General features: G+C 38.1%; 1 protein-coding gene across 2 annotated transcripts in view; it reads left to right on the forward strand.

Annotated features, from left to right (window-relative positions):
• UNC5C (unc-5 netrin receptor C) overlaps positions 1–18019 on the forward strand; it is a 372030-nt gene that overhangs the window by 300824 nt on the left and 53187 nt on the right. For both annotated transcript variants that reach the window (XM_081109270.1, XM_081109271.1), the window contains exons 6-7: positions 1164–1331; positions 3612–3776. In XM_081109270.1, coding sequence (XP_080965396.1) covers positions 1164–1331; positions 3612–3776 — 333 coding nt within the window. The remainder of the gene's footprint in view (positions 1–1163; positions 1332–3611; positions 3777–18019) is intronic.

Here is an 18019-nt window from a genome sequence, read left to right on the forward strand (position 1 = left end):
CATCAGATGAGCGGCCCCTTGGCAATCCTCATGGCTGGTCTCTTCCTGCTGCTCACGTGGACAGTGAGGTGTCACTGCTTCCCTGATGCTCATGGGAAGACTGGTCTTGGAAATTCCTAGTCCTTTGTCAGTCAGTTTATAAGAAAATAAAGGAAATCTGCCTACGTGCCAGCTGCTTTCCTGAGCCTTCCTCTCTCCCTGCCCTGGGCCACCGGGATACAGAGCGAATTTGGAGAGAAGATGCTTAAAGCAGTCTGTTGCCTCTTCTGTGAACCTTGGCTCAGTCCAGTGATTGCAAAACCCCAGGTAAACTGGTGCTGACATGTCCCCCTACACATCAGAGCAACTTGAACTTCCTGGAACTTGCTTTACATGCTCCATCAAGGCATTCATAGTGAGGAGTGTTTTCAGAGTAAGATCTCCGAGGTAAGTAACGAGCAGAGTGTAAGAGCGTAGCTTCACAATCTCATCTATGGTGACATCTCCATCGAACACCATAATTAGCTCTCATATACAAAATAGCTGTTCATTTCAATTACATCAACTAATCGCCAATTCAGTCAAATGGCTACTCAATTAGTAAAAAAATCCAGCAATATAAGATTTTATTTTTTTGACCAGGTTCAATGGTTCCTTAATGAAACTGACGAAAATCCTTAAAAGGTTGCACAGTTTATATATGCTAAAGAAAAGTAATCAATCATCTGGTATTAAGACAAGACGGAATGATCTTACTCAGCTCCCATGTTTCAGATCCACTTACAGTCTTGGCATAAGGATGTGAACATTTATTATTTGAGATAAGCCGTCAAAAGTAGTTTTTAGAGCTTGACTAGGTAAGGGGATGTATTTTGTTTTAAAAAGAACAATAGCCAAGGAAAGGAAAACACAATCCTATTTGCTTTTCTGGGCAGGTGAGTAAACATTGGTAATTCATTTTTGTTTTTTTTGTTTTGTTTTTTTAATCTCTGTGCTTAGATTCTTTGACTCTGTGATGAAACTTTGAATGATATGAAGTCCATGGTCTCTTCTAGCTTTGAATTTTAGATTTTTTTATGATCCCTTGGGGAATAAGTTTGTGTCGATGTGTGGTGTGTGGTTTGTGCGTCTGTGTGTGCGTGCACAAACATGTAACCCACATGTTATTCTTTACCTCCTCCCAGTAAACGGTGGCTGGTCCACCTGGACAGAGTGGTCTGTGTGTAATAGCCGCTGTGGACGGGGGTTTCAGAAGCGCACGAGGACCTGCACCAACCCAGCACCCCTCAACGGTGGTGCCTTCTGTGAAGGGCAGAGCGTGCAGAAAATAGCCTGTACCACGTTGTGCCCAGGTAAATAAACTAGCGCTCTCGTTCCAACTGTCTCCTCCCATCCCAGAGATGCATTTAAGGGGTCTACACAAAGCCTTCTTCTTGACCTGCATGTGCCATAAACATTATTTAAATGCATCATCCCATTCGATGCTTACATTGCTGGGAAATCAAATATTTTCCCCCAAAAGAGTACTTAACTTTATTACCGAGCCATGAAAAATCATATAAAACAGGAGATTAAACACGCGTCAACAGAATCCCTCTCTATTACTAAACAAAACTGCTGGAGCCAAGATTGCAGGTTCTGTAATTCAAGAGATTTGAGCACCACTGAAAGCCACACATTTTAGAAAGAAAAAAAAACAAACAAACAAAAAACCGTTGATCTCCAGAAAGCCATGGGAACTAATTGGAACTAAAACCCAGATAATGTTTAGACGGAAATATTTGATATTTGGTGTCAGTTTCTGGGCAAGAGCAAATAAAACATTTGGACTGAATGAAAAGGAAGTCTAAGCTTTGAGACACATGAGCTAATGGGTTTTGAAAATACAACGCACTCAGCACTTTATTATCTGTACAGGTTGGCCGCCTGTTTTGTGAGTTATGGGCAGTAGTACCTATGCCCAGATTGCATCCGGTGGCTCTGAGCATCTCTCTGTGCTGTTTTATATTGTCACCTGCTCTTATCCCCAGGTAACTGAAGCTAACACCCACTAAAACCAAAACTCCCTAAGCTCTAATCAGTAAGTTGAAAAGTTTAGCTAGAGTTATTTTGAAATAATCCATAAATTTCGTGCACGCCATCGAGGTGGCTATTATATTGTCAGTTTCATTGTTTCAATACAGTCTTTTACTTCCCTTTATTTTGCCTGGTTTTTGTTTGGTTTGTCCTTTAGTACAAACTTTCTGAGAGATGGGCTGAAGAAGTGAACTGAAATAAAAACATAATCTATATTTTATATTCCTGTGTTGATTTCTAAATATCAAAATAGTAACCTACCCTTTGAGAGCTTTTATTTATGGAACAAATTTTGACACCCAGCTAGGTTTACAATTTCAGGATTCTATCTTGTACTCTTAAATATTTTACCTACACGTTGACTCCCACAATTAAAAATGCCCTGAGCTTTTTGAGTGAAATAGAAATGTGTAAGTGTGTAATTTGGAATGGACTAGGATCTAAGGCTCTAGGTCAAAGCAAATGCCTTTTCTTCAGATAGCTGGGAGCTGTTTATATAGGCAGCTCTGTACCATTAAAGTATTAATGCTTTCATCATTTTTTCATGTGGGCATGTTTATATCTCTATACATATGCATAATATATTTACACAATCTGAATGTAAAATCATATCATAAACTATTAAAATTGATATAATTTCTATCAATATGCAGGTATAAGATGCTATGTAAATTAGATGTTCAATAAATTTACTACATATTTTTAAACTTAGGAATGGAAATTGTTTTTAAAATAGAGATATCTCAGCTCATTATCATTGAAATTACTGCCAAGCCAGCCACCAAAAATAGGAAGAAAGTGAGTCAATTCTAAATTACCGAATCATGGCAGAAAATTAAAAATGACTACATATATTTTTAATAAAAATAGAAATGTATACATCATAAAATAATGGACTGGGATCGTCAAATAATAAATGGAAAATTGTCGTTTTAAGAAAGCATTGAAGATCTCAAGAGAATCAATTAGCCCAGATGAAAAAATAAAAGAGGCATATAGGACATCGATAGATGATAGATAGATGATAGATAGATAGATAGATAGATAGATAGATAGATATTGATGCATGATACATGGATGGATAGATGAATGGATGGAAGAGTGGGTACACAGGTAGTTTTCTTCCCAACTCAACCAACCATTTCTCCCACATAAGTTAACTGTACCCCTCATATGACACTATGCATAAAGGAATTTTGGGTCCAAAAAGAAGCCCCCTAATTTTCAACACAAAATCCAGAAGTTTACCATTTGATAGAGAAAGGGGTACCACCATGACTTACTTTTATACAGCTTTGGTGGCAATTCTGGTCCTGTGTGTCCCTTTAAGCCTCCCTTGGGTGTCCCTGAGGAAGCAGTCACACAGCTCACGGGAGAGCTCACAGAGCCCAGCAGGTGTGCGCAGAGCATGCTCCACTTCCGCAGCTGAGAGAGATCCAGTACGCCACGGGGGCATTTTCTTCAGCTTGTGTGTTTGCTGTATACTTGGGCTCAGCTCCCCTCTGCCCTCCAAGCTCCTGTCCCTTTGACCTGACGCTGGGTTTTCTCTGTGGCAGTGGATGGCAGGTGGACCTCCTGGAGCAAGTGGTCTACTTGTGGGACGGAGTGCACGCACTGGCGCAGGAGGGAGTGCACGGCCCCCGCCCCCAAGAACGGAGGCAAGGACTGCGATGGCCTGGTCTTGCAATCCAAGAACTGCACTGATGGGCTCTGCATGCAGAGTAAGTCTGTGTCAGCCAAGGACACACCCGGGAAATGTGAGATTTAACCACTTGGAATTATTGGCAGGAAATATGAGAAATGAAAAATTATTTCAACAACAAAAACTTCAATAATATACCAATACACTAGTTATCTCCCCAAATTGGAAAAGGTAGACTCCCAGGAACCAAAGGGAGTAACTGTGCCCAGTTGACAAGTGACAGAGTGTGATTTGCTCACATTTCCATGCAGGGACTGCCATTCTTTCCAGACCCAGGACCACTACTCAGTTTTGTGAGAGTGCACCAAGGGCACCCTAACCTCCTCACAGTCAGATGGCATCCAATATACAAGCTATTTATTCCTAATCCACGGCTGTGACTGAACTAAGGTCCCTTGGATATGTCATATATATATATATATATATATATATATATATATATATATATATATGTTTTATATATATATATAAACATTTCTGCAGGTAGATTTACCAATTTACACATACTTAATGGGAACATCTTCACAGCTCCTTGAAAATGCTGGGTTTTGTTAGAAATTATGTTTTTTGAAAGGAAACAATGTTAATAAAACATTTTTAAAATAGGCATAGAAGGTTGGCGTACGAATACAATGGGTGCTTTAAGCTAAACTGTCACCATTTCTCATGGCTTCATTCCTTAGGTTTTCTTAATGAGATGGTTGTTTGATTTCCATACCTACAAAGTCTTACCTTTTTATTAAGGAGCCTTTAGATATACAAAATTTACCACCTCTTTCATGACCATGAATTAAGATACTAAGATTTGTTCTGCATGTACACCTATACAGAGGAATAGATCAAACAATGTGATATCTTTATATCTTAAACTAATGGAAGACAAATGTTGACATTTCTTAGAATACATTACAAATTGCTTATAGAATCAAAACAACCAAATATATCTGTATAGAAGTTTTTACGAATAAAATAATTTATTTTTACCATTTTTATGATATTCTGTTTACCTTCCAGAATCGATATACACAGGGACCTTTTATTTTAAAAAGAAACCTTACTTAAAATACTAGTAAATATGTGATTATGTTGCTGACACAGAATGAAAATCCAATAGGCCTTTTATTTCTCTGTCCACGGTAGGTTACATTCTTTGAAAGTGGGCTGCTGCTATGTGTAAAAAGCGCAGCTTCTGGTTATGATTTGGGGACTGCATCTCACTAAGTTTGTACCCAAAATGCAGCATGGAAGTAACACAGCTGTTTTACTAACCATTTATCCAGACATGCAGGGTTTGTTCCTCTAGGCATGGTTTGAGTGAGGATTAAAGTAAAAACATATGTCACACGAGTTCTTCTTTTAGCATTTTAATGATATATTATTCTTTCTTAAGTATTTGACAAACTGATTCATGTGATCAAACACAGCAAAATTTGAGGTTGTTTCTCTCTCTCTCTCTCTCTCTCTCTCTCTCTCTCTCTCTCTCTCCCTCCCTCTCCCTCCTTCTTTCCTCCCTCTCTCCCTGTCTCAATATTATATTTCAACTCTGGGTGATTTAATTGCCTGCTGCTTCCACTGTGCATATTTAAAATTTCCCAAAGCAACCTCTTTAACAAGGAATACAAAGCCGCAAGACAGAACACTGGGCCTTTTATTAGTTACACAAAATGGTACATTCTAAATTATGACATTTTTCAGATACAAACATGAGATATTCTAATTAATACTTTCAGACATAGCGTTCCCTTAACGCCTAGCTTATTTCTTCCAGCATTGATGGGATTTTTTCTTATGATTGGATACTTGCCAATAACAATGGCATGAAGTGTGCATGTAAATACGGAAAGGGAATGAAGCTACAAGAGAGTTTTTTGGTTGGTGTTGTTTGTTTCTGTTTATTTTTTATCAAATCTCTTATTAGACTGAAACATTTGGGTGTTTGGATTAAAATCAGTTAAAAATCTATTTTCTTTTACAGTTTTGCTTTGCTATAGTAACAGCCCCCATTGAGTCAATAAACTCTTTTTCATCTGCCTTCTATGTCTATTCTAGTGCAACAGAGAACTGTAGTCTATATTATTGATTTCCTCCCTGATAAAAAGCGCAGAAATATTGCTGCACTGTGTAATTATAATATTTTACAGTGAAAGCAATAGTTTCTGTTTACCAGTAAACTGGGTGTTTCTGACATAATATTGTTGCCAAATTCTTGCAAAGAATTATTATTGCACCTCGCCTTTCTTTTGGAAAACAAAAGGTTTTCTCGTAGTGAAAGTACTAAGCTTGTAAGAAGGACAGGCCTGTATTAAGAAAAAGTATGGGAGTAGAAAAGACAGACAGAGAGTTGCAATTGACAGTTAGGAATTATCATTTAATGTTTATTTACTTTAGGAGAATTAGTGTCTTCAGTGCATGAATAAATAGTTCATCATCAGAATTGCAATATTATCTCAAAATAAAGCTAGCCTATTTACCATGGAGCCAAGTGCGCAATACAACCTCTGACTTCACTTGAAATTGTCAAATATAGATAAGCTGCTGGGTAGGGCAAATTCAGAATTCATAGTGGATGTCAGTAGAGTTCAGAGTTACCTAGGTAACATAGTGTAGTATATTTTAAAAGCCAACATGGTAATCAAAAGCAATACAATGTAGAATATATGGAAAATATCACTGTTAATGCTTATTCACTAATTTGTTCAAAACAGTTGTATTCAGACACATTGCTTTCTTATTTATCTCCCATATTATAAACTTACAAACACCTTTTACTCAGATATGTAGAAATCTTGGATAACATATTAAAACCTAAAAGACTTACATACATATGGTGTATGTGCATATGTGTGTGTGTTGGAGGGAGGGAGGGAAGGAGGGAGGGAGGGAGGGAGGGAGAAAGGGAGGGAGGGAAGGAGAGAAAGAGAAATGGAGAGAGAGAGAGAGAGAGAGAGAGAGAGAGAGAGAGAGAGAGAGAGAGAGAGAGAATATCAAGTTCAAGAGAAAGACAGGGGATTCCTCAAGTGCTAGAAATGAAACAAGAACTAAAAGCGAGAGAAGTAATGTTCTGAGTAGACCCGGGAATAACCAAGAGGGGCCTTGAACATGGCTGTAGGATGAAAGATATATCCTCATTGGACATGGATGTGGGGTTGGGAGTGAGGGTTTCAGTTTCGGCACAGAGGCAGAAGCCCTGAATTTGCAAGAGCCTGAGGCCAAGAGTTGAAAGCAAGAACCCTGCACAAAGCTGGGTTTCATAAATGGCAGCTCCTTCCATGAAAAATAACTAAAAAATATTTACCCACCAACCTAGGGAAGCCACAGGAAAATTCATGGCAGCGAAAAGAAAAATAAATAAAACCTATAGTAAAACCACAGTCCTACACCCAGCTTTGGAATGGAGTCTAAGTACAGGGGGCCAAAAATAAAAGATGTATAATTTACGTATTTGGTAAAACTTCTGGGATACCAGCAGAAGCAAACAGCAAGCCATTATATATATATATATATATATATATATATATATATATTTATTTCATAGTGGAAGGGAGAGGGAGAGAGAGATAGAAACATCAATGATGAGAGAGAATCATTGATTGATCGGCTACCTCCTGCATGCCCCGCACTGGGGATCAAACCTGCAACCAGGGCATGTGACCTGACCAGGAATTGAACTGTGACCTCCTGGTTCATAGGTCAACACTCAACCACTGAGCCACACCGGCTGGGCACAGAGCAAGCCATTCTTTAGAGTTCTTTCCACAACCCAAGTGCATTGGTCTATGATAGAAATAGCTCCGTCTGGAAAATGAGCTTATAATACAAAGTTTCATGTCACCCAAGGGAACAGTCTGCTTAAAGGAGAGTCAGCAACATAATGTATGGGTGAGTTAGCACTCTCGTAACATGGATTCCTAGGGCAATCTGAATGAGACTATAAAATAAATAAAAACAAAAACTGTATTTTAAGAGGAATATAAGCACAAATGGAAGAATAGGATATTGTAAAAAGGGCAGTCAGATTTAGGAAAGAAATCAAGTGGAAAGTCTATAATTATAAACATGATTAAAAGTTACAACTCAATAGATTAATAATCAGATCAAATTAGAGAAAACTTTAGATAGATAAAGTTAGAGAGAAAATTAGTAAAATGAAATGTAGAGCTCATGAAACTTCTCAGAATACGGGGGGGGGGGGGGTAATATAAAGTGAGTGATTATATAAAAGGGAGGCTAAAACCCATGAGGATAAAATGAGCATAACCACAATTTACCATGCCAGGGAGCGAAATTGAAAATATCTTCGAACATTCAGGAGGGCTTGCCTTAGCCAGTTTGGCTCAATGGATAGAATGTCAGCCAGCGGACTAAAAGGTCCCAGGTTCGATTCTGGTCAAGGTCACATGCCTGGGTTGCAGGCTGGGTCCACAGTAGGGGGCGTGTACGGGCAACTGATCAATGATTCTCTCTCATCCTTGATGTTTCTATCTCGTCTCCCTCTCCCTTCCTCTCTGAAATCAATTAAAAAAAAAAAAAAAGAGGGCTTACTACTCACAAACTCTCATTAGTAAATTACCAAACTATAAAAACTGATTATTTTTTAAAAGGGAGAAACTAATAAAGGGGAAGTTGAAGATAAGATGAAATTAAATTATAGATAATAGTAGCACCGAATATGGGAAGGTGTGACTGAGTTACAATTTTCTAATTCCATATCTTGTTCAAGGAGAGAACAATAATACTACCTGCATTAGACTTTACAGATAAGACTAGCTACATGCATAAAAATTGAATGCATAAATTCAAAATAAGATTTTTAAGGACCGAGCAGGAACAATAAAGAAAGAACAAAAAATGTGGTAAATTAAAACAATAAATGAGATGTATGCATCAGGGATCATCATAAATCAGGGATAACAATGTAAATGAATTCAATTCACCTGTTAAAGGAAATTCAAAATTGTAGTAGGAAAAGAATCCAGTTTTATACTGTTTATGAGAGAAATAATGAAATCATAATTATAGAGAAAGACTGACAGGTAAGAAGTGGAACTTACAATAGAGTTCAAACTTTATTTATAAAGTCCAATTAATGGCTTTGACTAACTGATTGGGCTATTCCTAATTTAATTTCATTTCCTATTGTGCTTAAGTAATACATCTTGGAGACTTTGTTTGCTTGCAGTTTTAATTTAGATTTTTCTTGACTTTATCATTCTTAGAATGTTTAATTTTCCATTGGATATTTAATCAAAAGTTTTCTAAATTGTTTACCTGGCTATTAGTTGTTTGTGTAAGAAGTCTTAGAAATCAGATGTTTCCTCAACACAAATTTAAAAATTTAAAAGGTTTACTTACAAAATTATATAGTATGTTAAAGATATAATAATACTAAATTCTAGCAAATGTGCAGTAAAATAGAATTTCTTGTATTTTACTAATGGGAATACAAATTTTTACCATTATTTGGGGACATGATTTGACAATATGAATTAAGAGCTTTAAAAGTGTTCATAGCCTTTGGCCCAGTAATTCTACTTCAATGAATAACATTTCAGTAATAAAAATACCGAAAAAGATATATGCCAAATATGTAATATTCTTTGTATTTTACTGTAAAAAAAAAAAAAAAAAGCAAAATCCGAAAGTCCAATATTAGAGCCCTGGTTGAGTAACAAAAGCTATTTCCATAAGTTGGAATATCATATAGCCATAAAATATGTATATGTGCTGGTTGAACAAGAAACATATAATATACATTTGTAGATGCATTTCATCATAAGTATCTAAAAGTAAGCGTCAGAAAAAGATGAATGAAATTTAGGCATTTAAGCTTGTGAGATTATAACTGATTATTTTTCTTTTTCTTATGCACTTTATTCTCCATATTCTTTATATTTTGTATTTCATTATGTTTATAACTGTAAATGACTTTTTGAAAAAGAGATGTTGAGGATTGCCAGAAACAACTGCATATCTTATAAGCAGAGTCCCAGGATTTGAAATGTAGCAAAATCACTGATGCGTCCTGGGAATTTGGTCACATTGATTCACATTAGATTAGATTTAAATGAGATTACCAAAAATGTATTTGCACAAAATACTTGCATAAAGCTCTGCTTTATAAAACCCTAGGTAACAAGAGTTGCTTATAGCCAGTAAATCAAGTGCATATATAAAAGGAATTTGAAGACATGGGGATTTGGAACTGAATTATAGTTTTGCATTATTTCCCAGGTGCCTATTTTATACACTTGCAAACACACTTATCCTTAAACTCTTTGATAAATTGGATTCATTATGTGATGCTGTGTAATTTCATTTGTGAAACAAGGTCATGGTCTTTAAGCAATTTCAGAAGCTCAACTAAGGTTTTTAGGCCATTCGTACACATTAGTTGATATTGAAGTATAATATATATCATTATCTGTTACACTGGATGTATAGTTATTGGCCTGAAAAAGTAGTTCCTATATTGGAGATACTGCCTTCAAATTAAGAACTCCTAGAAATTGGTGTTATTAACACATTCTTAAAGGTTATTTAAAAACCATCAAAGTCACTTAATGTCCCAGAAAAAAAATTGGACATTTTTGGTTTATAAGTACATTGTTATTTTAAAAACCATTTAAAAACTGGATTCCTTTGGTATGCTGAAGGGTATGAATTGCATTGAACAAGAAAGGGTAGATGGCTTGGAGTATTTTTCACTATTGAAAATAACTGAACACACATGTCTGATATGAGAAACAGCATTAATAACAAATGAGACTGTTTTTACTTAATTAATAATACTGCAGAATAATGTATCTTATTCAATGGGAGATCCATTGTGCTGTGTACCCATTTAGGTTTCTTTATATCATTCCTAAAATTATATTACAATAGTCCCTGCTTTTGCCATATAGTTTTGAAATAGGATTTACTTGAAATAGTTCTGGCAAGAGAGACTGAGAGAGAGAGAACTTTAGACAAAATTGAAAAAGATACAGAAGAAGAAAAAAAGCACTTAGGACGATCTCTGAAAATGCTAAGTCAAAAAGCATATTTACCTTTTTTACCTTTTATGTTGAAATTAGAGGCCCGGTGCATGAAATGTGTGCACTGAGATGGGGGTGGGGGGTGGGGGCCCTCAGCCTAGACTGCACCCTCTCACAGTCCGGGAGCCCCCTGGACTATCAGCAGTCGGACATCCTTAGTGCTGTAGCAGAGGCAGGAGAAGCTCCCGCCACCGCCGCTGCACTCTCCAGCCATGAGTCCAGCTTCTGGCTGAGCAGTGCTCTCCTGCATTGAGCATCTGCCCCCTGGTGGTCAGTGACCAGTTGTTCTGCCATCGGGCCAAAACCGACTCTCCAACATCCCCCAAGGATTCCTGGATTGTGAGAGGGCACAGGCCAGACTGAGGGACCCCACTGGTGCACAATTGAGGCCGGGGAGGGACCCAGGAGGTTGGCCAGCTGGGGAGGGACCTTGGGAGGGCTCCAGGGTGTGTCTGGCCTGCCTTGCTCAGTCCCAATTGGCTGGATCCCAGCAGCAAGCTAACCTACCGGTCAGAGCATCTGCCTCCTGGTGGTCAGTGCACATCATAGAGAGCGGTTGAGCAGCCTTAGCATATAATTAGCATATTATACTTTGATTGGTTGAATGACTGGCCGACCCAACACTTAGCATATTAGGCTTTTATTATATAGGATACAAGTGTATTACCAAGACCTGACAACTTTGAACTTTTATAATCTTTGTAATGAATATGTAGTAAGATCTACCTTGTCATGATTACCTTATAATGGTTCAATTCATGCTACTTTTTTATTTTCAAAATAGCAATCCGAGGACTATACATATGGCTTAGTCCAGAAATGGTGCTTTATATGTATATATGAATACACTCAATTAGATTATTACATGCTGACTCTGTTCCTCTAGACTTTAGCTTTTAATCCTATTTGAAGATTGGAATCCCATATAGGGATATGTAACAATTCAAATCTGAATTCAGAAATGCCCCTTCTTGCTGGAGAGGGTTTATGCCACAGTGGACAAATTAAAAACTGCAATTTACAAACAAGAACTGCCTGGAATTATGTCTGCATCAGTGAACTTCCTGACTTCAGGAAATTAAAATGTTATGCAGTCTGCAAATTTAGCACTTTCTCCTCATTAAAAAATTTACATGTCACACAGCTCTTCCCTTAATTCTGACATACAGAGGAAGTGGCGGAAGTCTATGTGTAAATTGTGGTATGGACACATTGCATACCCGGCTCCCCAGAATCCCAGGTGCATTTAGTGTGAGAAAATAATTTACTTTACAAATACTTTTTTCTTGACTTCAGAATGATGTGTTTATGACCGCTATAGCAGGCATTTGAGTAGGTGCGAGTCAGTTTCCAGTGCAATTCTTGTCAGCACAGCAGTTTGATAGGGAATGCAACATTGTGAGTGTCAGACAGCGCGTGCTTTTATCTGTAGTTTGGAAGAAGTTGATGTCATAGCTGCGTCTGTACAGTCCTTGACAGGTGTAGTGTCCCAGCTGGCAAGTAAATATCCTGCGTGTGGACTGGCTGCCCGACACAGTGCTCTGCTGTCTCCGGGACAGTAAGCGCGGCTTGCTTTTGCTTTTTCCCTTTCTGGTAAAACATTTTCCTGCTTTTGAAAGCAGGGATGTGGTGAGAAACTGTCACCCACAGAAACCTGTTGAACACCTACGGAGCCCCCACACGGGTTAGTGTGAGAGGACAGATGCAAGGTCTTCAGCTTCTATGATGGAAAGGAAACTCCTAGCAATTCAAGAAAGGTGCCACCTCTGACAAGCACAGTAGAGTGTGGACTCCTTCAAATTGCATGGGTGCAGGGCCAGGGCTTTCAATCACATTTTCTTTTGCCTAAAAGCCCAGCAGATAGGGTGATATATGCTAGAAGAAAGCAGCCTTTTCAGGACTCTGTTATTTTCCCACCAGATGTCTTTACTGCCATGGATTATAATGTCATTGCCTTTGGATTTAATAGTTCATTATTCTCCTTAAGGAATATTGATGGGGATAGAGTCTACTTCATTAAAAACACTTGGGCAGCTGAACTGTGGATTTGATTCAACTGTTGAGTTAAATTTCAGCCATTAATTCTTCACCTACTGTGAGTCACGAGATAAGACTTTTACATCCTGAGAGATTAATTCCGAGCTGTTCATTTTCAGAGGGTGTGGCTGTTGCCGTCAGGAAAAAAGGCCATCAGTGTAGTCGGGACAGCCTCCTATCCTGTGAAAGCTGCAGCTTGAATGACCACAGCAATTTAGGCAACTGACAGCAGTGATAAGCAAATGGTCTTTGCAATTTTTGTTGGCAAGTCCTCGAATTTATGTATTCATTTATTTGGAGATCCTTAAGCCCCTGTCAATAGATAAACTCTCAGAAGAGTGGTAAATTATAATAAATGACCTGAGTGTCTTTGACAGACCTGACCTTTGACATCATTAGTGCAGTCCTGATGGGCTGGCTAGATAAGAACTGACCTAAAAGGAAAAAACAAAACCTGGACATGCTTATTCTGAATGGCCCTGGAGGTTTTCAGTAAGAACATTTGCATCAGAAGAAATGTAACCCGGGTGAGAAAAATCACATATTTTGGCTTAGGGTAAAGTCACTGGCAAAAAGAAAGACCAAGCAGCTAGGTTGAGGAGAGGGGAAAATCCATCAAGATTAAAGATTCTTCTTAACTCTAAGATCATAAAAATGAGGACAGATCTTTTGAAGTGCTCAAGTATACTTCAGATAGATGAATATGACTCAAACTCACCCAAAACTTGATGATTTAAACCAGGGGTCCTCAAACTTTTTAAACAGGGGGCCAGTTCACTGTCCCTCAGACTGTTGGAGGGCCGGACTATAGTTTAAAAAAAAAACTATGAAAAAATTCCTATGCACACTGCACATATCTTATTTTGAAGTAAAAAAACAAAATGGGAACAAATACAATATTTGTATTTGCATGTGGCCCGCGGGCCGTGGTTTGAGGATCCCTGATTTAAACACATGTATTTTTATAGAACACAGTGCTTTTTATAAACTATAATTAAGTTGTATTCATAATTTACATCCAAGCTCCCATATAATATATGAAGTATCCTCTATTTTTTAAATTCTCACAATGTCATAAATCAATTCACGTGTATTAAGGTCATCAAAGCAGCTCCCTATTGAAATATAATGAGTAAATCTGGAAGGCAGGCAGGAACACTTTATAAAACTCCACCCATCTTCCTTTGGCTAGGAATTTGATAACTAATCTGAAGAAAGAGAGTTTTAATTCCCAACTTTAGTGGACATAAATATTACTGTATCACATGAATTTTAGTTTAAAGGAATTACAGATATAATTTAAATTTTATTAACTTTCTACTTAATGCATTGGCTTTAGACCCTGGCAAATATTGCTTCTGACTCCCATCCTATATAATAAAGAGCTAATTTACTAATTAGACCGAACATCAGAACGACTGTCTGGACATCCTTCTGGACAACCGTCCTTCCAGACAACCATCCAGACAACCTTCTGGACAAAGCTGGGGCTGCAAGGGCTGGCCAAAGCAGCTGGGTATGAGAGAGGCTGCAAAGGCCTAAGAGGGTTGGTCGAGACTGTGAGAGTGCAAGGGCTGAGCCCCTTGCATGAATTTTGTGCACCAGGCCTCTAGTCTACTATGTTAGATATGGCCATGCAGAAACAAACTTGAGCTGAGTTTAATTTAATAAAACTCAAAAAGTACAAAAAAATAACCTTACACACAGAACTTTTGGTAAGCCTCTAATCATTGCTCTCTCTTGTAAAGGAAGAAACAGAGGTGTAAAATTGAAACAGCCCACTCAATGTCCACTATAAGTTAGTGCAAGAGCCAACATAGGAACCCAAATCAGTCACATTTTGAAATACTCCTTTTTTCGTGTGTGCTCTTTAATGGTGGCAACAACTAGCTATCAGCTTTTTATTGCTTTAAAATATGATTTTTCTTCTAATGGGTAGTGTCCTTCCAATTATTGGTGTTTATTCCTTTTTCATGTTGGTATCATTTGAGGAAAGCAATGTTTCTCTTTTAAATATTTATTTATTGCAGGGTTTTATGCCAAATACAATGTGATGATCTTACATTAACAACTGCATCATTCTAGCTTGGCTCTCCAGTTACATTAGAATAGGAATATCCAACTTTGGTGCACTTCTTGCCTTGCCCCACACTTGAGACAAAGGCCACTGTTTGGAAGTTGTTTCATTTAAGGGTGAAAATCTCTGTTATTTTAGCATTATCTCATTCAATCACTGGAATGCAAAGTAATCCATGAATATATCAAGCCCTTTTCTATTATTTCCTTGTCTCTCCTCATTTAAGTCTACCAGTTAATGCCCAGACAACACTTTAAAAGGCTGTTGAGCTATTTAGCCTAAGTACTGGGCACCCTGTCTGCTGTTTCGCCATCTTTGTGATGTTGGACAAGTCCTTTTACCACTCTATGCTCCTGTTCCTTAGGCTGAAGATAAAAAAAGGGTTACGGGAGGAAATCCTAACCACTGATCTATTTTAACACCAGAATCCCGCGGGTTTGTGAGGTAGCGAGGCACAGAGTGGTTTTGAGGAATTTAAACCTGCCTACTGATGCTCAGAAGTTCTGACACTTCTCACATCAATATATTTGCTTGGCAGTTTTTTTTTTATTAACTATTATCTATAGCATAAAAACAGTTTAAATTATCATTTTTTTTCAATTAATCACAACATCATGATCCTTTTTGGCTGTCACTGTCATCTGTAAAGCAGGAAAATGATTTTTTTAAGACTGGAAAAATCAACCCAGTTGCTGTTTCCTGGGGAAATTAAGATTTACACATGGTTTCTGGCAATGTTTCTGAGGTTTCCCAACTCGAGACACACCAAGTAGGTTATGTTTAGACATATTGTTACACAATTAGGAGCCATGTACTTCGGGGCCATGTACTAGAAAACCAAGAAAAGCTCTTTCCTTTTTAACATACTTGAGTATGGACTCTCGTCTTTTATAAAAGTTGGACAACTGCTGAAAAATATGGGCAACCCCACCTCTGGTCTAAAGGGTGACCTTCTGAAAATTAGAAAAAGTCATCCTTTCCTCAAGCCACCAGCAGCCACAAATTGCTCTAGTGACAATCCAGATCTACAGTCAGTCAACAAGATGTGAATGGCACCACCCAGAGTTGAACAATGCAAAACTCTCACATGTGAGCTTTACTGCCAAGAGGGTGAAATCAGATTTCAGCTTCAACATTTTTGGTAACTTTAAAATATCACTCCTCAACTCTGGGACTTAGTTTCCTCATCGGGAAACGCTGGAATAAATAACCTCTTTAAACGGTGTCTTGAGCAACAGTGAGATGGCTTCCTGGCGGGAGGAGCACTTTAGTATCTGAGACAGCTTCCCCTTGCTCTGCACTGTTCATGTCTTCGTTTAATTTTCCCCACAATGAAACTCTCCCAACCCCTATTCTCTCAGGTCAGGGAAGTCTCTCCATTGGAAAATATATGTTCTTTAAAATTACAAAAAAGAACACAACAATACCAAAAACCCAAACACAAAAAATCAACAACAAAACTAGGAGGTCATAGGGCATGAGTATGTCCCATAGTAGAAGCACTAGCTTGGCCTAGTTGCAGTTGCTAAGGCTACTGAAACCAATGGGGCAAGCAAGTCTCATTGAGTAAGTGAGTAACCTTAGCCTTCACTCACTAAATGCCACAAAACCCCCCTGATCATTATGACAATCGAAGAACACATCCCCTGCCCCATTTCCAAATACCCCTTTTAGAAGTGACACTGGCTCTGGTTGACAAACCGTTTTAGCATCTAGTTTCACTCTGGTCTTGGACATTTGCTTCTGAAACCCACCACTTTATCTTTGCCAGAATCCACAAAGGCCAAGAAATAACCCTTTTTAAATGGAGAGGGTGAGAAAGTATACAGTACTTAGAAGAGTGCATTGCTCACGGTTTCTCAGAAAAACTGGGCTTCTTATCTCTATAATTACTAGGGAATCTGAAATTCAAACAAATGTCCTAAGGTCACTCATTAAATAATAGGTTGCCTTGACTCTACAAATAAAAGCCATTAAGAGCCCAGCATCTCAGTGTACTTATAATGTGCAAGATAATAATATTAATACAGTTGCCATTTATTGATTGCTTGCTATATACCAGCATTTTATAAATCTCCTTTCTCCTTTTCACAATTGTATGGAAGTGAGTCTCCCTATCTCCTTACACAGATGAGAAAACTGATGCTTTGGGAAGTGCAGTGGTTTGACCAAGTTCTCATGGTTAAGGAAAGGGCAGAGCTAGGAGTCAAACAAAAGTCTACACACTTGAAAAACTCAGTTTCACTGCCTTGGCCAACAGCCACGGTGCTTCCTCATTTGGCCTTACTTTCAAGTAGTAGGAAAAGTAACTGAAATCCCTAACTTACGAGCCAGGCTACTGATAGTGACACGGAAAACAATTATTTTGTACTGTGATCTGCCAGAGATATTATTTTTCATTATTGCTGGGACTACTCTCAGCAGGGTCACCTCATTAGCAGAAGAAAATGGCCCCTGTTGTTCTGTGAGAGATGGAGAAGTGTAAAAACAAACTCTAGAAAGTGATTCCGTTCCCCTTGTGTAAGGGCTGGAACAGTCACCCCCTTCTTTTCTGACTCCCAGCCTCATAAGTGATGTTTTAATTCTATAGTTGCAGAAGTGTTTTGAAAAAGATGGAAAAAGTTTTACAGAGCTGCCTTCCAAATCTCTTTATCAGTGTTCCCATAACGGAGTATTTTGGGGTGTTGAACCACTGGTGAGTATGCTGAGCACTGCTCCGTTTTAAATGTGTCCATGTAGGAAAATAACAGTTGGTCTAGATTGGTCCTAAATGGTTATGAGGAATAACTATTAGTGAGACTTTTTTAATTTTATCTTCCAGCAACCTCAAATGCAAACATTTCATCAAATATATATATAACTATTGGTAGACATCTCCCAAGCCATGTGTTGTAGAAACCATCCATAAAATGACGTCACTTTGCTCTCTATGGAGAAACCCAAATGATCTTTTCAAAATTACATTTGATCACAGGATTTGCACTTCATTTAGAATAAATTCGAAATGCCTTGTCATGAACTACCAGGCCTACGTGATCTCGCTGCTGCTCATACCTCTGAGTGGACCTTTTTCCTCTCACTCACTGCCCTCTAACCACTCTATTTTTATGTCAG

This window comes from Myotis nattereri (genome assembly GCF_964212035.1).
Source record: "Myotis nattereri genome assembly, chromosome: 1".
NCBI lineage: Eukaryota > Metazoa > Chordata > Mammalia > Chiroptera > Vespertilionidae > Myotis > Myotis nattereri.